The sequence below is a fragment of the Dermacentor silvarum genome, chromosome 3 (assembly GCF_013339745.2).
Source record: "Dermacentor silvarum isolate Dsil-2018 chromosome 3, BIME_Dsil_1.4, whole genome shotgun sequence".
Taxonomy (NCBI): Eukaryota; Metazoa; Arthropoda; class Arachnida; order Ixodida; family Ixodidae; genus Dermacentor; species Dermacentor silvarum.
This window is the reverse complement of record NC_051156.1, coordinates 7743420-7768757: the sequence shown is the minus strand read 5'-3', so window position 1 is coordinate 7768757 and position 25338 is coordinate 7743420. Positions and strand designations below refer to the sequence as shown.

At 43.9% G+C, this 25338-nt stretch overlaps 1 protein-coding gene across 2 annotated transcripts in view; it reads left to right on the top strand.

Moving 5' to 3' along the window:
• The first annotated feature begins 3812 nt into the window (after positions 1-3812).
• Positions 3813-25338, top strand: part of LOC119445294 (phosphatidylinositol transfer protein beta isoform) — a 56800-nt gene continuing 35274 nt past the window's right edge. The window contains exons 1-4 of one of the 2 annotated variants that reach the window (XM_037709608.2): positions 3813-4069; positions 4410-4440; positions 4637-4978; positions 16955-17035. In XM_037709608.2, coding sequence (XP_037565536.1) covers positions 4053-4069; positions 4410-4440; positions 4637-4978; positions 16955-17035 — 471 coding nt within the window. In that variant the 5' untranslated portion in view covers positions 3813-4052. The remainder of the gene's footprint in view (positions 4070-4409; positions 4441-4636; positions 4979-16954; positions 17036-25338) is intronic. The other variant, XM_037709607.2, reaches the window with a different exon arrangement.

Below are 25338 nucleotides of genomic sequence, written 5' to 3'. Positions count from 1 at the left end.
ACCTTGTGCCCTTTGTTCCAGCATCACCGCCACCCCAAGCTTCATCAGAAGAAACCGAGCCACAGCCGCAAGTAGCCCACCCAACTCAAGGTCCTCCAAGTACCACTGTAACGACGAGTGACTCGGGACAGGCTCGTGATCGTGTTGGTGTTGATGGTGGTGTTGGTTGTCGCGATGGTGTTGTGCGCACGCGTATAGGGGTCGACGCATTGTTCCGCCGGACCGTTTGAACTTATGACTACAGAATGTCCGGAAAGGGGGGAGATGTAGAGGTCGCTACTATGGTGTTAGAGAGTGGCGCCCCTTCATAGCTGTGAAGCTTTCGCGTGAGGCGGAATAAAGACAGTTGTTGCTTGGGACCAGTGTCGACCGGCTGTCTCCTTACGGGCTCCTCAAGCACTGAGGCTATGGCTTGGGTACTGCTCCCGGTGTACCGATAACACTACAGTGACCGTCCAAGCAGGTATAGCAGCCGGGGGTGCGACGGGTGCTGCCACGTTGAGCTGCTGATCTTGCGACATCGCCAACTGCTGTTGGTATAGGCGGCGACCCGAACGGAGCTCCAGGGAGGTCTTCTAGGTGAAGTTAGGCAACGACCGATAGAGTAAGAGGACTGAAGGATCGGACAACACTCTCTACCACTTGTGAGACAACGGTTAGGTCGCAAATCTCTTCTTTATTGCAGTCCCAAGCCAAAGCCCCACAACGATGATCTCCAGGCGTGATGCTGAGTATGTATACACGGATGAGAAGATGAAGCGTAAATATAATGCTCACATACTAAATAAATATAAGATAGTTAACATTTTAATTGTTAAATGTACGTAGGACACATGTCATTGCAAACTTGAAGCCGAGGATTAGCGAAGTCATGTCTGCAATTAGCGGACTATATAAAGCACCAGTTTCGAGATGTCCGTCCTAATAATAATGCCTGGCGTTCCAGTTGATAAGATCGTCCCAAACTGTTCTGTAGCAGATTTCGTAACTCTGGAACTGCCGCAGTCGCGCACGGTGTGTTAATATATGTGAATGGCGCATTTCGATATTTATTAATATATGGGACAGACTATACAGGGGTGTCCCAGCTAACGTTAGCCACGCTCTCAAAAAATAAATATAGAATATACGAGGACGCAAACAGTGGTATTCTGTCCGCAGTGACGTACCACACAAGGAGGATTTTTATTCATAATTGAACTATCGATAATAATAGAGGAACATTTTAATTACTGAATTGAGGGCGCCATTGTTGATAGAAAAGTAACAAATATTGTCTTCTAAAACACCCGATTCAGTTGTTTTCCGAGTCTCGCGTAATTATTTTTTCCGCGTTATGAAGAAAACGCGCGAAATATGAAAATAGCCGCATGATTACCCGTCTGCACGCCGCGACAACAGCGGTCCCAGGCGTTACTCGGAAGAATTTTACTCTGCTCAACTCCTGGCTCGGCTGTCACGTGAAAGTGGCGAGACATCGGTATTGGCGTTGGTCCCCGCGAACTGCGAGGGGCCTTTTTTCGCGCGAAGCGCGAAGCCAATGCAGTGTGCAGCGGCATTGAGGAGGAGGACAACGGCATTGAGCAGAGTTAATTCACGGCCGCCTGGATCGGCGCGCGCGGCGATCCAGGCGGCCGCGAATTCTTCCGAGTAACGCCAGGGACCGCTGGTGTCGCGGCGCGCGGACGCGTAATCATGCGGCTATTTTCATAGTTCGCGCGTTTTCTTTATAACGTGGAAAAATAATTACGCGAGACATAGCACTCTGAAAACAACTGAATCGGGTGTTTTAATACACAATTGTTACTCTTCTATCAAAATTTGCGCCCTCAATAGAGTAATTAAAAATTTCGCTAATTATTCTCAATTAATTATCGATAGTTCAATTATGAAAAAAAAAGCAATCCTCCTGGTGCGGTATGTCACTGCTGACAGAATACCGTTGGTTGCGTCCTCGTATATTCTGTATTTTATTTTTAAGAGCTTGGCTATACCATTAGCTGGGAGTTCGCTGGGAGTTAGCGTACACATGACAAAAATGAGTTGAGTTAAAAAAGAAAAAAAAAAAAATGTTTGCGCAACATTTGTGAGTTTAAATTTCGGCCGTATTTTTGCACAAAACCTTTCACGGCCCATTTTTACCACTTTTTGTCATTGATAGTAGCGTTCGTTTGTGCGCGTTTGCGGGCTATACGGGGTGATCATTTTTAAGTTTTACGTAATTTTTAGAAATCGTCTGTAGCAAATAGCATGATTCTTGTTCTTCTCTTCAGCTCGATTATTTAAAGAGGCACACATTAAAAGCACGGGAAATCGAAACACATATTCAGATAATTAACAAAAATTCACTAATTAACTTCTTAATTAGTTACATTACAGTATATATTTCAGTTTATAAATCGTAGCCAGTGAGCCTGCAAGACGTATCCATTTGAAACTAATTTCGAGGATGACACCAGCTTCGAGATATTATTTCCCAAAATGTGGGACGAAATACGTGGGCGTTCCAGTTACTTTTGTGCTTCAATGCATACATCATTTCGTTAAAAAGTAAGTGGAACAACAGTGCATTATTGCGACGAGTTTGATGGCGCATATCTCGAAACTAGTGTCATTCTGTAAATTCAGTGGATACGCCTTGTAAGCTCACTGGCTACAATACGTAAATTGCAGTTTGTGCTGTAATGTAACTAATTGAGAAGGTAATTAGTGAAATTTTATTCATTAGTTGAATAAGTGTTTTGATTTCTCGTGCAAGTAATTTTCGCCTCTCTGACTAATCCCGCTCAAGGACGAATTATTCTGCGAATATTTGAAAACTTCGAATAATGAATCCAATAGTGTCCTATTCGATTCGGTCTTCGAATCGAATAGTCGATATTCGTAAATGCGAATATTTTTCGAATACTTTTCGAGTATTTCTGAACGTGAATTGCGCTCAAATAAACATAAAATAGGAGCAATTATACGGTAAATTTTCACCCTCGCGAGCATATACAGACATAAAGCATGAGAACTTGCATATTGGAGCAGGCTAGGTCGCTTATGTAGCCATACTTTACAGGCTGTACAGCGGTCATTCGCACTCTCTGAAGAGCACTGTGCATGCGAAGAAATTAGCTGTTTGCTCCTACCGATCCATTTGTGTTTTTGATAAACAAAGCTTCATGACGTACTATGTAATGACAGAAACTTGCCAACTTTAACAATACTGGGATGTGAACATAATTTTATATTATTTGTCTTAACAGCTGTTCTTTACTCCAAAACTATTCGAAAAAAGTATTCGATATTCGATTCTCGCGCTGTTCGGTTCGTATTCGATTCGGGCTCAAAAATGACTGTTCGTACACCCTTAATCTAAATTGCGTTATCTGCAACAGCATACTTCTAAAAAATTCCGTAAAACTTGAAAATGATCACCCCGCATTCAAGTTCAAGGCCATGGAGTGCACGGCCATGCATAGTTGCGCGAATGGCTTCGCGCCGTTCGACCGCGCGCGTGCGAGTGGAGCTCCGACGGAGGAGCTCGTCTTGCAACGCGCCCGCGCGAGCCGCCTCTGTTAGCACCACCACCGCGATTACCACATCTCCATTGAAGCTGTATGTGACGCCGAAACAAAATGACCGTGGGCCATGTGGCCTTCGAGCCTTTTCTCCCATGGGGCGGGCACAGCATGCACAGGTTTCGAAACGACACGAAACACGGTATCCAAGTGACGTCTAGGATGACGCATCCTTCGCGGTGGTCGGAAGATGGCGCTTCGCGTATCGATTGTTCTGCAGTTCGGGTCGCTTTGAAGTGGAGGAAGACGACGCCGATTTCGGGCTTTTTATGGCTGCGAAGAAATTCTAGCCGCGTAGAAATTGGCCGCACACGGAGGTAACTGTCGTCGAGCCAGCAGTGAGTGCGGCCGACGCTAGGGGTGCTCGGTTTCGAATCGCGATTTCCTGCGGGTCACAGCCGGCCTCTTCCCCTGTCAAGTGACGTAGTCCTCCCTCAGCCGCCCGACCTATGCAACACTACTGATAGCCGAGCAGCAGCCGCCGCGATGCTCATCAAGGAATTGTAAGTAGCTCACGCACAATTGTTGCTGTGGCCCGTCGAGCGAGCCTAGGGCCCGATGTTTCGCTCGGGAAAGCCCGAGTGGCCGCCGCGAACGTAGTTTCCAAGCCGATGCTCTCCGCCGGGGCTCGGCGACTTTCAATGGACCGCGGGGGTGGCGCCTCGCGTGTCGCGCATCCTTTCCGCTGCGGGGGCCCCGTGTTACGACCGGGGGCTCGCGTTGGCGGCCCAGGCTTTTCCTAGTCGCCGACGGGCCGCAGCTTTTGCGATTGGATCTTGGACGTTTGTGGCTGTGCGGTGCGGTTTCTCACCCTTTCCTCTTCGCCCCCTTCTCTGGTTGCAGTCGCGTCGTTCTTCCCATTACCGTGGAAGAGGTAAGCTTCGGCAGGCATTCTTCCGAGCCTCACGACGGCGTGGCCGCGGAGCGCGCGCACGCCGCCGCCGGACCGGATGCCTGCTTGGCACGGTGACAGGGCGTACCGACTGGCCGGCCGGTGCCGTGCGCGCGCTCCGACGTCACGGCCGGCCGTTTCCGGGGTTGACGCTGAGCGCGTTGCTGGCCGACTGCAGTACCAGGTGGGCCAGCTGTACTCGGTGGCTGAGGCGAGCAAGAACGAGACGGGCGGCGGCGAGGGCATCGAGGTGATCAAGAATGAACCCTTCGAGGGCAAGGACCTGCTCGGCGGCAAGTACACCAAGGGCCAGTACACCTACAAGATCTACCACCTGGAGAGCAAAGTGCCCTCGTTCATCCGCATGCTGATGCCGAAGGGGTCCCTCGTGGTCCACGAGGAGGCCTGGAACGCCTACCCCTACTGCCGCACCGTGCTCACCAACCCGGACTACATGGCCAACAACTTCACAATCTGCATCGAGACCATGCACGCGCCCGACAACGGAAGCCAGGAGAATGTACGTTTGCATGCTGCTTCATGAAAGTCTGGGTGCAGTGCTGCTGGGAAGTGCTTTGGTTTTCTGGTCTTCCTTCATAGGTTTACTTCACTCTTTCCATACCTTCACATACTGCTTTGCGTACTGCTAGTGCACCCACACTTTGAAGCTATACACAGATGGCTAAAGCCTTTGTCAAAAGAAACAAAGCCACCCCTTGAGCATTACTGTACGATTCTTGGGTCATTGTGTTGTAACCGTGGAACTTCTGAATCTAGAAAGCTCTCGAAGGGGAAGAAGAGTTTTCCTTCCTTTGTAGACCAGTGTTTATGCATCAGAAGGCTGACTAGGCATCTAGGGGCCAGTCATACAATGGCTGTTTGATCTGACAAAGGCATTCCTGCAATAGACAGTCGGAAGTTACAAGCACTCTGTTACACTGAGACACTTACCACAGTATTGGTTTTTCTCTGAGGCAACGTGAACAGCCGACAGTTCAGTTTTAGCTTGTCCACTCTTTATGGAAAACTGGGCTGCGGTAAACATGAACGACAGTAACAACGTTGGTAACATCTTGTGACGCTTTGTCCAAGAGCACGTTACACGTTTTTGTGTTGCATAGGTGTTCTCGTTGAAGCAGTATATAAACGAAAGGGACCTGCATGTTGTCAATTGCATTGCTGTCGATGCTTTACACCAGCAGACAAGTAGTATATTGCCGGTTATTGCAATAAGTCTGTGTTCTCCCTGGTTAACCTCTGCGCCACAAGGTGGCAGCACCAAGTCGGCTCCTCGCATTTATGCCACCAGTAACCCAGCATTCCATGAACGGTGATTACGTATATGGACAAGTCAAAACTCTAGTGTGGCCAACAGTGCAAACTTCGAGAAAAAGTACTGCAGAGGGCCGCAGTAATCGCTGTTTTATAGCAGTATTTGCGTGTCCACGATTCAGTGCATCTCTTTTGTAATATACTCGTATATGAGGAACACTTTCTATTAAACATTCCTTCTAGAACCTGGCAGTTCAAGCAGAATTAATTGGACTGCTTTAGTTTTCTGTGTGAAGCCCATTTATGTGAATAATCTCATGCAAGATGTATGCACGGTTTTCATAAATTGGTTGCACTTGCATCAAAATTGCTAACATTTTCCCGAAAGAAAGTCTCCCACACATATCAGTCACTTATGGTAGGAAGGAAGTTCTGTGCTAGTTCCGAGCTTTTGACAATCCATGAGCTGAAGTTATCTTCCAGTGCAGCTCTATACTCCTAGCCATCCTGCTCTTATTTCCTGCCCACATTTACTTCATGTGCAAGAAACTTTCAAGTCATTGAGCTTTATGGTTGTCATGTGAAAGTGTCCAGTTGTGTATGTAATCAGTGTGCACCACATGCAATATTTGTATAGAATATGGGCTGTCATGTGCATGATCAGAGCATTCTTTCCTGTGCCATGTTGTGGCTTTTAGGGCCACTTGCAACACCTCTGTGAAAAAAGCCGGACTGCTGTCTTTTCGCATCATTGAATTGCTAAAAATGACTTAGGAGGTCTACTGGGGTTTGCAGTTGGCTCTATTCGTGCGAGATGCGGCTTGTGTACATTTATGGGAAAAGTAAATGAGGGCAGAGCCTTCAATTATAAAACATCTTCCCCGTCAGCTGCCTATTAAATCCGTCTTAGAAATTTTTGTCTCAGCTTGTTCATTGTATTTGAACATTGGCAAAGACATATAGGGTGGTGGGCCCAATTCCTGGTCACTGTGAGTTCATTGCGATGAGGACTGAATGCATTGCATTCATTGCATTGCTCACACAGTACTGAGATTTTGGCGCACGCTGAAAAACAGCAAGTGATTCAAATTCATCAAGACAGGGTTGGCGTGTGCTTGACCTAGTATCTGCAGTTGCATCCATTCCCAAGCTCTGGGGGCGAGTGATCCTACAGCGTTGCTTGGGCAGGTGCTGCAAGATGTAGCTCCAACATGTAGCTGCCACTGACTGATGTGCCACTTCAGTGGGGCTCCATTGCTTTGGAAACATAATGAATTGGATGCTATTGCACATGAAGCTATGGGACTGGTGCGTCACATTGTAAAAGCAATGAAAATGTGACAAACAGGAATTTGTCAGTGAGGCTCTACTGAACTTAATGATGAGTAGAATAACAGTTGTCAGTTTGCGCTTGTCCATGCGTTATGTGCATCTTTACCGTGCATACTTGTTGCTGAGTAGGGCAGTTCAATTCAACGTGTACAACCAACAAACCCCAACTTTAGTCCTTCTGCAGAGGAAGATTTTAGAGCAACAGGTATTTTCATTGTTGATTTGCTGTGTACACTGAATTTGGCCATAGCCGACAGAGATGTTTACTCAGAGAAACCAAAAATAATGGCACTTAGGACTACATTGAGCTGAGCTAGAGCTGTGCACGTGAAACTTGCCAAAACTGTCAGATGCATATGGTTTCAAATACTACGCCATTCTTTGGCATGTGTACCCTGCATTGTAAGGGGGCCACGAGGCCACCATTGCTTCAAGTGTGGCAGAACTAGGCTGCATAAAAACAGGTGTTATGGTCTAGCCTATGTGATGCATTACTTCACCGAAATGAACAAATGAACACCTTTAGAAATGCACGCAGTATGGAACAGAGCATTGGTTTCACTAGGAGGAAGGGATCACGATTAGGTACATTTTTTGCATATAAGAGTGGTTCAGAAAAGTGTACAGATGGAGTGTCAGTGTAATCAGCATTGTCACTAGTTACATTTTGTGCCTTTATGACAGCACTTGCCTTTACAAAGTATGACTGAGAATACTGTTAATGTGACACAGTACAGTAATCCGTTAAAATGATCAGTCTGTATGTCAATATTGTAGGTGGTTACATGCTGCTTTAGTGTTGCTAATGTGCTACTTAGTAAGCTTCTAGCACAGGGCACATTGGCTCAGTTGAGGCTATGGCTGCCAACTGCGAGGTTGCAGGTTTGAACCTCTACCATGGAGGCACAATGTGAGAACCGTTGTTTCATGCTTTGTGTGCTCATCAAGTGACACAAGTGGTCCCCCTGTGTTGATTTTGGATGCTAAATGGCATTAGTTATTCCATGTAGTCCTTTTGTATCAAGCCATTAGTAGTAGTTTAAAGCCGTGGCAAATTAACCAGCTTGCCCCTGCTTTTCTTGCTTGTTGGTCGTAAGCATTGTCATGTGCACTGCATTTATAGCGTCAGTAGTGATGTCCAGCACTAATAGGCTAGTAATTTCCTGCCCGGGTATCTCGTGTAGTCTGGTCTTCGGGGTCTCTCCTTCTGTTGGTATGGAAGGTGAGCGCTGCATCTGATGATTTCAGATCACTGGAGACAAACGGTTGCCTGTTCCTTGTCGGTGTGTATTGCTGTAACAGGCGTCCTTTGCATTAGGGTATTTGGCTGACTGAAGCACCAAATCGGTGTTCTCTTCGAGCTGACAAATTCATCCTTTTGTAGTTTATCCTTCCGACTTCAATATGCTCTTCACGGTGTACTAGTAGGTCTTAACTCTCTTTGTAACGGCCATTGAACATGGGCCACGGGCGACCAACGAGCGCGGTGCTCTTACAGACTTGCTGTGCCATCCGCAGAGTAGTTCAAAAAGTGGACTTTCGTTTTCTGAGTAGCTTATTTTTTTTCCATGCTGAGGCGATTTTTAACGAGTGCGCAGACGTGTGCACTTGACAAAGACAGCAGGCACTCCAGTAGCAGAGTGCTGAATCCTCATGAGGGTGACGTTGGTCTCAGAATTCTTTGTCCAAGCATGATGTCCGATCATGGGAGTTCATATCGGACGATAGAAACTCGCAATATTAGCCGAAATCGTTATTGCTTGTGAGGCAGTGAGTTCAATTTTTTGCCTGTTGATGACCGATTTCTTGTACCGACTGAGATATCGTAGAGATGTTTGCAATATTAAAGGGTTTATTTTCAATCTCTCTCTGGCATATGGTGGAGGTTTGCTTCTGACAGCCCAGCAGAGTGATTTTTTGCTCAGTATTAGTGGTACTTAAGAAACAGGCAGATTCCACGAGGCAGAAAACATTTTTTGTAGCTCGTGTCTCTGATGAGCGAGAACGTGTCATGGAAAATAGAATATTTTAGTATATCAGACTATTCTTCTGTTATTTTTATGTCATCAGCATAACACTGTATAAAAACGCCTTCAAAAAAGAGATTTTCTTTTTCATAAGGAGAGAGTTAAAAAATTCGAATAGTGCTAGAAGACATGGGGCAACCAATTGTGAAAGATCTAGTGGTAAATATACCGTATTTTCTTGACTATAGGTTGCACCCTCCTCTAAACAGTCCTTTGCATGAAAAAGTTTATGTATAAGTTGCACAAAGTTGCACCATATTGCACGATCAGCGCTACCTGCCATGAATTAGAAATAATGCATTTTTACTGCTATGAAAACACTTATGTGCAGTAAGCTAGCAGTGGTTGTTGCTAGCGATATGCTGCGCACAACGTAGAAGGAAACGCGGATTGGCGCTACTCGAGAGTTCCTAGTGATTTTAAAGAATGCAGATGATTGACATTCCATTGCAAAGGAAACTTTTGCCAACAAATACAGCGCACATTATTTATGACTCTTGTTGCTGGTATAGGCCACGGTCAAATGCCTCATCTTCAGAATCGCTCGCCAGCAGTTGACTGACTTCAGGTGGCACTGGCACATCTCCTTGTCCTCCAGCTCATCACATAGTTCGCTTTCGCTGGTGTCGGTTTCAGGCGCATTTGCACAGAGCCCAGATTTCTTGAAGCCAGCCACTACTATTGGCACCGAAACAATCGCAGGCACGTTTCTGACCCATTTAGCTTTTTCACCAAATGACGCGTGAAATCCCATGCAAAAGTCGCACCGTTGTATTACAGGCAGCAAAGAAAATCGCGAAAAAACAACTGCGACTTATAGTCTGGAAAATATGGTAGGTTCTAGACAACGCATGGCCGTACATAGTTATGTGCAAGAACAGTGCCTTCCGTGATCATTCCTACAAACCAGGCCTTTGGGTTGCAATCAAAGGCCTGGTTTGGCCTTTGATTGCAATAGCTGAATTGGCTCTGAGCCCACGCCTCCAGAACACCTGGATGAGTCATCATTGTTTCAGACAAGATGGCTTTGCATGTGAAACCTGGAATTGGCCTGGTTGAAGGAAAACCGTTGAGCGGAATGATTTGCAGGAGGGAATTTTGTGCACTGTGGAGGCAAGTGCTGTAGCTGTATCATTTAATACATTGAAATGAGAGCCTGGAAAGATATTCCATTATTACCATGCATCGGTGGTACAAGTGAGGTAATAAGAAAAACAGGTATATGAACAAACATTTGAGGCATGCACTACTGAGAAAGTGCGGCCATGTTGATGCATTCTTACAGTTGCACCGACCCATGATGAGCATGCTGTAATTGGAAGTTTGTGCGCAGGATATTCTGAAAACCTCTTTCTGGCAGTTGTCCATGACTGAAAGATCTATTGCAGTGAGATAAGCTGCTGCTAGATGTACGTCTCGGAAAATATTTGGTAAAGGCACAAAAGCTTATTTCCACTATGGCTCATATTACTGAGTTAAGCATTAGACTTGATGATAAAATTGCAGCCAATGAGTTTTGAAGGTCAAGGCTGCATTGCAGTATTGACGTCATCCGATGTTTATTGTTCTGCTGGAGAGATAAGCTTCCCGCATTTGAGTGCATGTGAACATCTAGCTTTTTTTATATATATACATTTAATTCCACGTAGTGGCAGTATCACAATGGCAATGGGCCAGCGATGAGTGCTTCTGATAAATGAGGGATCTACATAGTGCGCGACTCGCTCAAGATCTACACTTTTTGTAGGCAGGCAGCCTACGCTGTCACGATGTACCTGCGCTGTTGTACCAGGCTGTTGAAGTGTTTGCTGCTGCAATTTGATTTAGAAATGCAATTCTATGATGCAATGCATGAGGTACCACACTGGCAATACTCAAACTAATTAATTAGTTAATTAATTGCAGACTTTGCTGCTCACTTCTATTCTAATAGCTTGCAAAGATGGTGGCAATGTAGTTCTTTCTGCATTGAAACTGTCAGGGAATATTGTCTTCTCTGGAGGCTCAGTAATCTGACACAGGGACATAACCGGCCAGCAGTGCCAGCTGCATTTTGTGCATTGAAAAGTGAAGCATGTAAAATTCAGTTCTCGCCAACATTCTGAGAGAGCTTTTACACGAGACTTGCTGTACATAGTGAGCACTCTTATGTGTGATATAGTGGGTTGGATAGTCGCACATGGAGGCCCTTCTCATTTTACCCATGTGTGAAATATTGCACAGTTAGTATGTGCCAGTGCATTCTTGTATTGTGGCATGCAGTAGTTAAAGGGAGCAGTCAAGTTGGGTAATGTCCCTAGTTGGCTGCCATCACATATCTGCCATCTTGCAACACAGCTTTATTGCAAGCGGCCGGTACAGAAATGCTTGGCACTGCACAGTTGGTATATGCTACTGATATAAGTAAACTATTTTTGCTTACTATACCCTCAAGGGACCCACATGCATAAATATGTTATGAAAGAGGGGCTGGTGATTGCCAACAAGCACATCTAAAAAAAATTTAGCACTATTTAGCAATGGCATAAAAAAGCACAGTAATGCAGCAAATGTTGGGAAAATACATCAACATTGATAAAACACGCTAACAATACAGCACCGGGCCACGGGTGTTTTAACAGTAATCACTGCTCTGCAAGAATGTTCATAGCTTTGTATAGTGCAGACAAGGAATGTGTTTGAAAGGTGGAAAGGGCAAATACGTGTGCATGGGTACAGGATTGGGCATTGTGGATGTCTGCTTTGCACTAGTCTTTCTCTTTCCCTTCTCTCTTCTGTATTCCCTGATTATGCTGCACACAGCTGTACCAGTCAGTCCACTCACAGTGCATGCAAAACATATCTGTATCAGTTATGGCATCTTGCATGGCGCTCTGTGGCCACATCTGGCCCTTGCACAATAAAACACCACATCATCATCATAAGTTGTGTCGAGGGATTGAGGGAGGCAGTAACTTAATTTCTGCGATGACTGTGGTGTTAGGCTGCTGAGCACCAGGTCACAGGTGTGATTGCCGGCCACGGTGACCACATTGCGGTATGAAATAACAACCGTGTACTGTGATTTGGGTGCACGTTAAAGATTGACAGGTGTATAAAATTATTCTACAGCCCTCCACTCTGGCATCCCTCATAACTCCCTTCATACATATTTCTTCAACCAGATTAAGTACTGCCAACCTACCCTCCTCCTCCGCGCTCTTCCCCTCAGCTTCCAGGTGTCAAGCGTAACTTGTGTAGTCCCGACTTCTTGTTTTGGCAAGTGAAAGCGATGTCACTGATGCATAGAGGTGCGAGCATGCAATAAGCGAAAAATCGGGAACTGGAAATCCCGGAAGCGAAACTACCGGAAACGGAAACCCCGGAAGTGGAAATTGCGGAAGCGGAACGGGTGTGAACGACGAATCGGCGGACATCTGCGCACGCAAAAGGCTGGTGCTACTTAGCAAAAGGTGCGGTGGCACGTGAATGGAGAGGCTTTACTCATAACCGACTGCAGTTTCGGAGCATTAAACACCATAATTTAATTTTCTATGGAGGCATGTAGGGGCTTCGGTTCCTTGTGTGCCTTATGGAAACACTGGAGAGAGTAATATGTGCTAGTTTTATTAACAACCACTTACGGGGCTTTATGTACGAGTTTGCATCGGAACTTGATACTGCACAGCACTTAAATGCAGTACAAAGCCTAATAATAATAATAAATGAACCAACATTACAGGCATTGTAGAGTTGGGCAGTCGAACAGCAGCTCTGAGCTCTTTTGCCTATCAGGTAATAGCGCAGCTGATGCCAGATGTAGGTATATACTAAAAGAGTACTGGATTTGCCTCACTTATGTATGACATGCATTTATGAAAATATAGTCTGCTATTGGGTAGTCCGTTTTAAACTACCCACTTCATATTATAACATTGTTTAACACATTTGTACTCTGTATTATGTTGCTTATTCTATTGTTTCTTGTTTTGTAAACATTTGTCTTTATTTTGTTTTTGAGACTCTTTTGAGTATATTGTACGTTCTTTGCTTTCACTTATGTCATGCCCTTCGTGGGCCTTCAAGAGTTCATTATCACGATGAAATGTGAGTGCCACAGCACAATATATTGCGTTTAATTTTAAGGTTAGTTTGCTTAAAGATTACTTTGTTGGTACTAAGTTCTTGCCACTGTTTTAACTGGCGTCCATCAGCAAATAGCCACGCAGCAATGGCTGTGGGTGTAAGCATTAGAATGGCCTAGCAAACTCTTTATAATGCTGTTTCACACTGAATTGAAGCGCCTTAGATAACTCTGGTGATATATATTGAGTATGTCAGTGAAGTGGTTGTTTTGGATTTCCCTGTGCATCTATGGCACATGTGAAATAGTTCAGTTCGCACAAAAACGCAGCAGTAATTTTAAGCAAAATGCTGAGCACGAGGTCGCGGGATCGAATCCCGGCCACGGCGGCCGCATTTCGATGGGGGCGAAATGCGAAAACACCCGTGTACTTTGATTTAGGTGCACGTTAAAGAACCCCAGGTGGTCCAAATTTCCGGAGTCCCCCACTACGGCGTGCCTCATAATCAGAATTGGTTTTGGCACGTAAAACCCCATAATTTAATTTTTTTTTAAATTTAATTTTAAGCAAAAAAAAAATACCTATTCGAAAGCAAAACTGCATCAGGCAGCCCAGAGGGTTGCTGCTCTGTGACATCAGTGGTGAGGTCAGAACAGTTGTAAAGAGGTCAACACACTTCTCTAGAATGCGCGAACCACGTTATCAGGACTGCGCTGGCGAATCTCGACATGACATGTGGTTCAAAATCGGTTGTGTGTGAAGTTGCGTGACTACATATACAGTTGCCATTGATTTCTCTCGACCTGGTGGTTGGGCTTTAGCTTTGGTGGCTGCTTTGGCCCTCAGAAGTGTTCTAGACAAGGGATTTGACTTCTGTACACTGATCGAGTTCGCTAACAGTGACATCTGGAGAAAATGTGCCTAACGACAATAAATCTTAAACATTTTTTGATTGCGTGGATATTTTTTGTGGAAAGGCCACATGAAAAAGATTGCTTTGTGAAGGTTACGTTTTTACTGACACCTTTATGATAATAGATGAGTTAAACACAGTGGCTCGTAGAAATAATAGCTATGCAGACTGTTTAAAAGACAGGCTCACAAGATGTCACACTTGCACTGTGGCCCCCATGCTGATCTCTGCAAGCACAGCATGGCCAGTGCAAGTCACCTGAGTGCATGGCATGGGTCATGAGTGTGCATGCTACTCTTTAAAAATTGCCGAAATACTGTACAGTTCTTGGTTTCACCATTTGGAGCACATCATTATGGTGCCTGGCAAAGTGCACAACACAAATGTAATTTTGTTGCAATTTGCACATAAAAAAGAAAAAAAACTATGCAAGAGTTGCTCTTTAACCTCTTCTTGCACTGTGTACAATCACCAAGATAGTGAATCAAAAGCAAAAGCATTGATTGTGAAACATTTTAAGCATTATTCCATTTATGATAAGACCTTTGTTGCTGACTATTTTGTGCAAGGTACTTAAGTAAAAGGAATCTGAAGGTAGACATTTGGGTGTTTGCTCTCGGTACTAGTAAGTCGTCACATCACAGGTTCATTCTTTGTTTATTATGGTGTTTTACATCAGGCGTGTTTTTTGGGTGTCTGGATGAGTGCTTTCCTAGTATGCTGGACGCGTAGTAGTGGTTTTCCCATGTCTGATACTCTTGTAGAGAGTTCTCACATTGACTCTACATTTTGTAAACGTGACAAAACTCCATAAAAAATTGAAAATACTAAAATTAGATGAACAGAATTACTTGGCGTCTGAAGGGGCTAATTCTGTCTTGAAATGGCATTTTCTCACATGGCAACTGCAAAGCAGCGATGCAGGAAGCCACTGACTTCTTTGATTCTGGCCACTCGGAAGCTGCTTACTACTAGTATTTAAATTAAAGGCCCACTGCAATTCACCTTGACTAAATTTGTTATAAATGAGTAGGATACCACTGAAGGGCGTCTTGGCAAAGTCACAGGACTGGTAATTGTATATTTTTCTTGTTATCAGCCTCTAAACAGCACGTATACAGACGGCACATGCACCTCCGGCAATTTTCAGTGTGCTGTGGACACTGCCTAATCTTGGAGGTCATGCGTCACTTCCGGCAAGTGGCAATGGCAGCTTTTTTTATCCTACCTATATTCATGACCAAAGAATCTTGTCTTATATTGATGCGAAAGCATCAAATGGCTCATAGAGCCAAAAAAGGCGGCGTCTGTCGTCGGGACAAGCGAAAAAGGGCACCTAAATTCCCATTGGCTGCGACCCCACATCCCGTGTGAGCCTCGATGGAGCAGAGTGGCGAAAAGGAACACCTGCTGCTGTGATAGCGTGCCAGGTGTTGTGTGAGGGGAGAGGGCATGGAATCGCTGCGACGCCACGTCACCCTCGCTCTCGGAAGCCTGTGCTATCCACGCCTTCCATGTCTGCGCAAGCTGTTGTCTGTGTTCTAACTGTGCTTCAGTAATTGCTTTAAAGAAATTAATGTATAAAAAGAGAGTACATTCGATAGGACAAACGTATTGAACCTACGACCCCATGCTCGAAAGCAGAGTGCCTTACCCGCTGGACTAAATCTGTGCATGCTATATAGCAGGCCTGTGCATTCTGCTTTATGATGTCATGCTACTTGGACCGAAATTTTCATTGCCAAGTTCGGCGTGATGAAAGCGGTGACGTCGTAATCACCGTGCCTTACTCGGGAGTAAGGCACGGTGAGCATCCCCAATAGATTCTGTGGCAGTCAGGCAAGGTAGCATGACATCACGGGTCAAATGCACCGGCCTTGTGCTATCTAGCAGGCGTTGGCCAAGCGTCTAAACACGCTTGCTTGCCCACAAGGAGTTCATAACTCAAAGGATCACTCAGCGGCGTTGAATTGGACATTAATTCTTTCACATTCAGAACTCACAAGAACTGCTTGGGTGTCTTCGCATTTTTTTTGTGAACAGATCTAGCAGTATTACCAAGTCCTTCGTCGTCCACGCTGTAAGGTCAGTCTGGAGGTTACTATCCAGGCTGGTTTTGAGAAATGCTACTGTGGTAACTGACACCACCAGGGGGCGTGCGATGTACAATAAAAAGCAGAGCGCATGACCTGTGCGGTCAGTACGCCTACGCCCCTCACAGCGGCTACTGTGTCTTCACTGCCGTGCGCTATGGCCACGGGTCCGGTCACCACAGCTTCATATCCAACACACTTGATGTCACCGAGGACGACATTGTTTGGGGATGCCTGCAAAGCATCTGACGAGGATAACTTGTCTGTCAGTTATGACGAGAATGCAGCTTGCGGCATCGGCTAGTGAGATTTAGTAGCCGATCTTACGGTAAATAGAGGTGTGTCATGTTCAAAGTTCGTCGTTCTTGTAAAAAGATGTCGGTCTACCTACATTGGAATTATTGTTTATTTATCGGTGAGTTCAATAATCAGAGTTGACCTACATTTGTTTTTGACCCATATTTGTGTGAATATGGTAAGTGAATTTACCCTTGAAATCCCCCATGCATTCATATTGCAGTACATGCAATAATGGATATAACAAAGTAATGGATATAATGAAGTAATTCTGGCTCCTCCCTCAACTTCGTTATAACATTTTACTGTATATACTCTTAAGATCACAGGTTCTTTTTAGATTGTGGGTTCCACTCCTGAAACCATGCACAATAGGTAAAAAAGAATTTTACAGCTGCTTCTGGATGTCAAATAGATCGTTTTCAATTGTCATTGCTCACTCTGCTTCAGCTGAGGCTTCGAATGGTCATGAAACTCTTGTGTTGGTGCATGGTGCAGGTTCATGAGCTACCCCCTGAGAAACTCAAGATTCGCGAGGTGGACATCATCGACATTGCCAGTGACCCTGTGATGCCGCGGGTAAGTACGACTCCAGTGCAAATACTGTCCCGACAGTGGTAGTGCGAATGGGCTGGGTGCAAGAGTTGTGCAAGACATTTTTGTGACTTGGAAAACTATTTCATTCTCCAGCTTCAGTTAAGTGCTTAATCTTTACTTAAATTGTGCAAAGGTTGTTGACCTGAAGCTTGCGTGATCAGGGAATGCATTTACTGAGCATTATTTTTTCACAAAGTAGTACATGTTGGGAGTTTGCTTTTTGAAATTTTTACTCATGAAAGAAGTATGAAACATTTGAACAAGGAATTAGTTAGTGATTACACATCCGTGGGAAGTGCTGAAAGATATGCAGTGGAAGTGCCAACTGTGTTGAGGTTATAGTGTAGTGTGTTCAAATCACTTTTGTGTTAAACATTAGGAAGGTTTGTGCTTTTCGGGAAAGCGAAGCTGCATTGCGTAGACAAGGTCTTGTGAGCCTACAATGTGTGTACTGCTACAAAATTGGCACTTCGGTAGAAGTGCATGTATATCTGTAATTAAGCTGTCCACCAGACGATTTGGGCTATATTACTCCTATTTTTTTTTTTTTTTTGTGGATAAATTTTAAATATGCCTAAATGACCGAAAACTTGTCAGAAGGTGCCATGGGGTTTGAGGCAGATGAAGATATATTGCTGTTGGTTGATAGAAACAAGCATGTTACAAGCATGGATACCTTGAGCAATTAATCATATATTTGAACTTGTACAGTGCACAACATGTGGGACAAGCAATTATTTAGCTAGGGCCCAACTCCGATGCTGCCTATTCAAATACACGCAATACGCAGAAATGCTTTTCTTAGATAACCACTGGGACAATTTTATTGAAATTTGTTGCATTGAGTCAAATCTAAATTCTAGTGACTGTTGGAAGCAGAATGTCGATTTATGGCCCGAATGTTTTTAATAGAATTTTCAAAAATTAGTAAGTTTGAAGAAAAAAAGCACAAAGAGTACAAATTCATAGCTCTGCACCAAGAACATATATCGCACTTCTGTAAACTGCCTCCGTTAAATCATCTAAAGCAGACAAATTTGATATATTAATTTATATCTTACTTGAATTTGTTACATTGTTTACAAAGGTTTTGCTAAAGTCCTACTCGTATATTAGTGGTCTATTTGAGAGCCATGTGTAATACATCAATTTTGACCGCTTTAGCTGTACTATTAGTTGTAATTTACAGCATTGTGATACTGTTTTCAATTGCAGAGTTGTAAACTTGATAGCTTCATTTTCTGAAAAATTGAGATATTCAACAATTTTATTAATAAATGAACTGCCTAAATAAAACATTTGCTACCAACAGTCACTAGATTTTAACTTTTTCTTTTAAATGCAACAAAATTTGTCAAATTTGGTGCAGTGGTTACCGAAAAAAAGATTTCTCCTTTCCCATTGTACTTAGATGGGAGCCTCCGCGCTAGAGCTTCCTCTTAAAGCACACGCTTAACTTTCTGCGTAAAGATGTGGTATTTGTTGTGCACTGTACAGGTTTGTGTCCTACTGACTAGCTAGAGTGCACACCTTACGTATTCAGACCTGCCATCCTTATAATATTAAGGTAATAACAGCCAAAGGCAAAAAATATGCTTAGTGGAAAAATACTAAGCTGTTTTATTGGTCAACATTGTGACTGTGCTAAAGAAGTTAGACGTTGTTCGGCAGGGATGCTGTGAACAGGTATCCTGATCTGTGGTTGCAGTTAGGATGATCTGTGCCACAGACAGGTGGGAATATTCATGCTAGCAACATGGATAGGGATTTATGAAGGGTGAACACAAAGTGCTTTTTTAAACTAGTTTAATAACCCTTCCAGTGATTATCAAGAATACTGAGAGCCCTCCAATTGCTGCGGCCGTTATGCACTGGTTCTAGGGATTTAGCATTGGTTCTGTGGGTAAATCTGAATAGCCAAGTGGGCCTGAAAAATCAATTCCTGAAAAAATCAGTCAACTGTAGTTGTATTCTAATGAAATCAGTAAGCTGGATGTTGATAAATGGTAAAATATTTGGTGTCATTATGACAACTTTAAGCAAGCTTTGAAAATTGGCCATTTTGCAATAAAATGATTAAAGTCTACGGGTATGTATAAATAGCACAGAAAACCACAAATAGATCAGGTGATGGTCTTTCTTAAGCCACCCGCCGTGGTTGCTTTGTGGCTATGGTGTTGGGCTGTTAAGCATGAAGTCGCGGGATCAAATCTTGGCCACAGCGATCTCATTTCGATGGGAGCGAAATGCGAAACCATCCGTGGACTTAGATTTAGGTGCACGTTAACGAACCCCAGGTGGTCTAAGTTTTTCAGAGTCCCCCACTACGGCGTGCCTCGTAATCGGATCAGGGTTTTGGCACGTAGAGCCCCATAATTTTTTTTTTTTTTTGTCATAACCCACCATTGGCAATGTGCTGCACCTACTGTGTGACATTGTGTTGATGCTGCGTATCTTAGTTGCAAGATTCAGAAGAATTTCATAGCAAAATTACCTTGTCTATACTAAAAGTGTATGCTAACAGTTTGCTCCTTCAAATTCACTTTTGTTATCAAAGATTAGTTTTTCAAAAGAAACTATTTGGTGCTGCCTTCATGCAGACACAAAGAATGATAGACCAACCATGGTAACGTATTGCTCACCTCAGGCAACACAACATGCATCAGAACTGTTATAGCCTTCTGCCATGTTGGCCAGTTGCCAATCTTCACCAGAAAGTTCAGTGCTTCAGTCTTTATCCTTTCCTACTTGCTTCTCTAGATGTTCTTTGCACTCTCCAGTGAGTGCCTCACTCTTTGAATGTACTGTATGTACTTGTTTAACTCTTAAGTTACCGTGGGAAAATGTGCCACTTTTTGTAGGTTTTCGTAATTATTTTGTGTAGTACACATTATCATGGTTACACTGTCATGCTATATATCAATACAAAGCTAATTAAATGTATTTTCTAACGACATTACTTTTAAAAACAAATATTAAGGTGTAACACGTAATAATATTCATGAAAAACGAGATTCATTGAAAATTGCACAGAACATTTCCTATGTGGTGCTCATAACACAAAAGGAGGAAAAAAGAAAAATAGTGTGAAATATACAAAATGTTTGTTAATCAATTGTACATAAAAGAAGAAAGTTTGAATTGTCTAGCTCATAAATCATGAGTTACAAATTTTTATTTTCCGCATAGTGGAAAGTGCCTTGTCCCATCAGGTGCCGCAATGATAATTTTTTCCACTACAAATTTTTTAAGCACAATACTGCAATAGATATCAGTAAAGAAAGAAAGAAATGAGCTGTTGAACCATGGGTATTTTAGAAATTTATGCTAAATTTTAAGTCAGAAAAAAAATCTCAAATACCAAACATAACTCTGAACATGGCACCAAAACAGCGTAAGGTATGCCTTTACCGAAAAAAAATTGTAAAATGTGTAAGCAACAAATATAGCTTCATAATACAATGTTTAGTAGTGGCAACAAAATCTACAACCATATCTCAAAGCTCTAAGATGTGGGAAAAAAATATATTCCTATGGTTGGCGTGGCACTGGGCAAAACAGTTTTTGGCTGTAGAGAAACACAAGCAAACATTGCCAGTTTTACAGATGACATTGTTTTATGGTCAAGTTCCTCGTCCTGATAGGACTTCTTGCATCTCCTCCGCTTTTCTAATATTGATTGCACTTGCTTTCTCTCGCTTGCCCGTGTACACATAAAATTGTATGGTGTAGCCTGTCTGAGGGTCAGCGAGCACCCACAACTTGTACCCCATAGGACTGCTTCTTCAGGATTTACGTCCACGCATACTTATTTGTGTTAGCGCAAATCCTATTTATTATCTCCGCTGTGAAAAACACCACAAAAACGTCGATCGCAATTGTGAGCCGCTTTGCTTCACTGCGCAGCATCATTCCGAGGCCGGGTTCTTTTCTTGGGCTAAACATGACTCCCTGCTAAGCTGATGGCAGCAGATATCCGCCATATACTGTAGAGACACCGCAAATTAGAGATATAATATTGCCAACATCTTTAGGACATCTCAAGCGGCCTAAAAAATCTGTCGTCTGTCAAGTGCTAGATAACTGCCGAACAGCTGACGACGATCCGGGCTTGTTTTGAGAGTTTCCGTCGCCCGAACTAAAATTCGACGATTAGATATCATCCTCAGAGTCACTGCTGCTAGAAACGGCAAAATAATCACTTGCAGACACGACAGAATCGCCAGAAGGACGTTGTTAGCGCACGGGTCCGGCGGCCGGATCATCAGCCATCTTCGTGAGCAAAACAAGCGAACCGCGCACTTTTAACCGCCGTTAAAAATCGCCGCCGCACGGAAAAAGAGCAAACTACGCAAGAAATCAAAGATAAGTGCTTAGAAAATGCGCTAGATGGCGCAGCTAGTCCATAGGAGCACCGGTATTTTTTAATTTTCGTGCGGAGCCTATGGGTCACCGGTGACCCATGTTCTATAGGCACGGTAACGAATTAAGGCCTGCACTTTTAGAAAAATAATTTTTCTAGCTGCAGGCTTACAGTTACTCATTGAAGTATCAAACTGTGCTCAAACTACTATGTAAAATAACACAACCACTGGCAGCCAACTAGAACATATTTAGTCACTGACTGCTTTTTCGTACATGGCATAAAAGTGTCAAAATAATCAGGCAGTCCGAAAAAAAGAATTACGGGGGTAAAATTGGTTTGGTTGTTTTTTTAGAGTACAGGTACAAGCACAGTGGAAAATTCGCTTACAAAATTTTGCCCTGTGGTGTGCTCCATTAAAATAAAGTTCAATTGCAATTTTACGATGGCTGAGGCCACAGGTGCATTTCGCGTTCACCTATTGTGCAGCCCGATGTGCACTGTGGGTCGTCATGAAGTGCTGGTACCGCACATGCGACCTTGATTCTCGCCACTGTCAGTTCAGGCTGTACTGCACTAAATCAGTTTGGAACTTTATTGGCTTCATGCCTACACGCAAGCTTACGCCGTTCCGTCCTGCAGTAAGCGCACACAATAACTTGGTAGGCATCCGTGGTAGTTGGCGGCTGATCGCTTGCAGACCCAAACTCTTCTTGCACATGGCTGTCAGTTCGTTCGATGCACATAATCTCACGTCCTATCGCCGATGTGGTCTACTGGTACACACCATTTCCTGCAACGGCTTGCTGTCCGCCGCACTTGCCGGCTAGGCCTAACCAGCGTCTTTGTTGTATTCGGTGATCAAAATTGAGGTGTTGCTGGCAAGTTGCGAATTGGCCAGTTGCTCCCTTTGATACAGAAGCTCTATTGAGTAATAACCATTAGGAACTCTACTTTTGTGCTTGTTATTTTAAGTCTCTCACAGCCCGGGTGTGACTGCGGGTGTGACTGCGGGTGTGACTCTTGCCATTGGCCATTAAGAACAGTAATACTGGGATTGCTAGAAAGACTTGCCTTGTGCTGTCTTTATTCTGCTCTTGCACTTGACTTTTCTGCGAGGAAGGACATTTATTTACGCCCATCCAAGCTTGAGTTGTGGAAGGTGCTACCGTAATGTGCTTCGTTAACCCCCTTCAGTGCTTTGGATAAGTACCGCCTGACCATTAAATTTTACCTGCTTTATGTTGTGTCAGGCTTGTTTGGCTTAATGATCATAGATGGCAACAGTGTACTGTCGTGGTCAAATAATTTAGAAGGAAGTTTTAGTTGGGGTTGAGGTTGACTCATTTTGGTGGATATTCAGCATGCAGAAGAGAAGAGCTGTGGCTACGTGCTATTACAGTTCTAGCAATGAATTGCTGGTTTGCTCCTAGAGTGAAAAAAAGAGCAGAACAGCAGTACTGTAGCCAATGTGGTGGCAACGCTTCCTGTTGGCTAATTATAGCCAGTTTATGTATGAACTGCACTTAACATAAACTATACCATTTCTTCAGCAAATTCTATTTCGGCTGCCTTATTATCTTTTCTGTATGGTGCTCTGTTTGAAAACCTGAAGAGACGCTTTCTTGGTAGAAGTTGTAAAAAGAAAAAAAGCCTGAAAGGGCGCAGTGAGATTGTCACAGCTGTCCCCGATTTGTCGTCGGCGCGAAGTCGATCGACGGGGTAGACAAGCCGGTTGGTCGTTCCGTACGCAAGCGAGCACAGTGAAAAGAGTCAGAGTCGGGAGTAAACAAAAAAACGAGATATTTATCGGCTGATAAATATACACAAATTAATAAAATAAAATACACTAGGCAAACTAACACAACTGAACTTAATATAACACAATGATGAAGACAAATAAATACGAGCAATTAATAGTAGATATAAAAATGAAACAGTGCGAGGATCAAATACACAAGAATACACTAAACACTAAATCAAAGTTCAAAAGAAATCAAAGTTCAAAAGAAAACAAATGGTGTCATACGCATGGCCGGGCAGCAGCAGCAAGTCCATAAACCGTGGAAGTCGGTGCACAAAGCTTTCCCGAAGAATGCTGGCGGTCCGATCTTGTCGAGGTGGATGCGAATTGCTGGGCTGGGTTTCCCGGGAGTCTAGATTTGACGTCTTCTCTCAAGCAGGTTGAGCTAACTTGAGGCGAACTACCGTGAGCTTCGTTGCAGACGCTGGTTTGACGTCTCGTACGTCAACAAGTTCCTCGGAGTTCCGACGTGGCCAGGCGGCCCAGGCGATACTGGACGGCACTAGCCCCCCAACAGCTTCTCAGCAGCGCATAGGTTCAGCTTCTAGACTAATCAGCAGGGCCCAAAACCTGCGCTTAAATAGCCTCTCCTTTCCCTAGTTCCCTATGTAGAGAAACTGCCGGTATGTAGAGTTCTCCGAATTCACGGCTCCTAGCTCCCAACAGTCTTGGCCGCGTTGCTTTCACCATGGACGACAAACGCAGATTCTCCTCTCCCCCAAGGTCAAGGGCCAAGGTCGAGCCCGGCACTACCACGTGGCCGTACAGGCACACTTCGGGGTCCGTAATCGGCGTGTCGCGTCTGGAATCGAGATGGCAGCCCGAGCGGCCACGACGCTTTTGAGGCCCGTAATTCGGCGTGTCGATGTCGAATAAATTATACGCTGCACAGTCAGGAGCCCACGTTTTTGACGCTCGTAATTCGGCGTGTCGTTAATCAGCGTCCAAACCATTCGAAAATATGCCGCTCCGTGACAGAGATGGTGGCAATGGACAAAGTGTGATATCGTGCAAAACTGTAACATACATTCTTTTGGTGGAATAGCTGTACCGTACAGACAAGAAACTGTAGAGATCAATTTTTTGAGCACACTGGAATAAATGTGTTCAAGCAATGACACTTGAGAAAGTAAATAGCTGAGTGCCTTACATTGACCAAATACTTGGACCTATGTGTAAGTGCCAATTAATGGTACTTGAGTTTGTTGGCCTCCTAGTGGCTGGTGAAACGAACAAGCTTTTGGTTTAGTTAATTTCTTATCCCTATACTTTTTGCACTGTATGTTTCAGTTATTTGTGGCCTTCTTTCAAGTTTCCTACTTTCTTACGAAGCTTTTAGTTGGTGCTTCTTTAGTGCACTTCTTTGATTGCTCTGTTGTTGATGGGGCTATTCTACCGCATGACAAAAGAATTTAGTTGAGACATATGGGTAAAATAAAATGTGCATGTTACATTTCTGTATAGATGCCCTGATTAAAGCGAAACAGTTGTCGCTCATCCGTGCTTTTTTCGCATGACTTCTACACAGTGTTGAAGATTCCCTGATTAATTATTGGATGCAGTTGCTGCTTGTCCAAGATAATTGCCATTACTTGTGTGTATTATTGATGCATTGCTGAGCTGTAATGATGCACTCTGCAAAGATGGCTAGCATCATAGGTCAGATTTAACCAGGAGACAGTGAGGCATACTAAACAAAAACAAAAGTTAAAAGCAAACATGTTTCCTGCTTTCACACTGTGCAGACACATGGAACACACTGCACCCTAACCTTTGAATGAAAGTCATAAGCAGGGGTGCTAATTTAGCAGGTGAAAGGATCCACATTTATCAGTTGAACAAAATGCTGCTTCCTTGTGGTTATCTAATCCTTAAGCAAGCAGCGCTATGCTATACTCACTTGATTAGCTTAGTCAAGCATGCTGTATTTTTGGAATATGTATGCTTTTGCCTTTAATTTGTATGATTGAACTTTTGTAGTTAAAACTGAGGTAATTTGTGCGTGACTGCAGTCTGGCAGGTAACTTTATTTTTGCTCACTGTTGTGCATTGTAGTGTTGTTGACAATTAGTAGTCACATGCCCTGCTTCTCTCTGCAGCATGCTTCTGTCCGAAGCA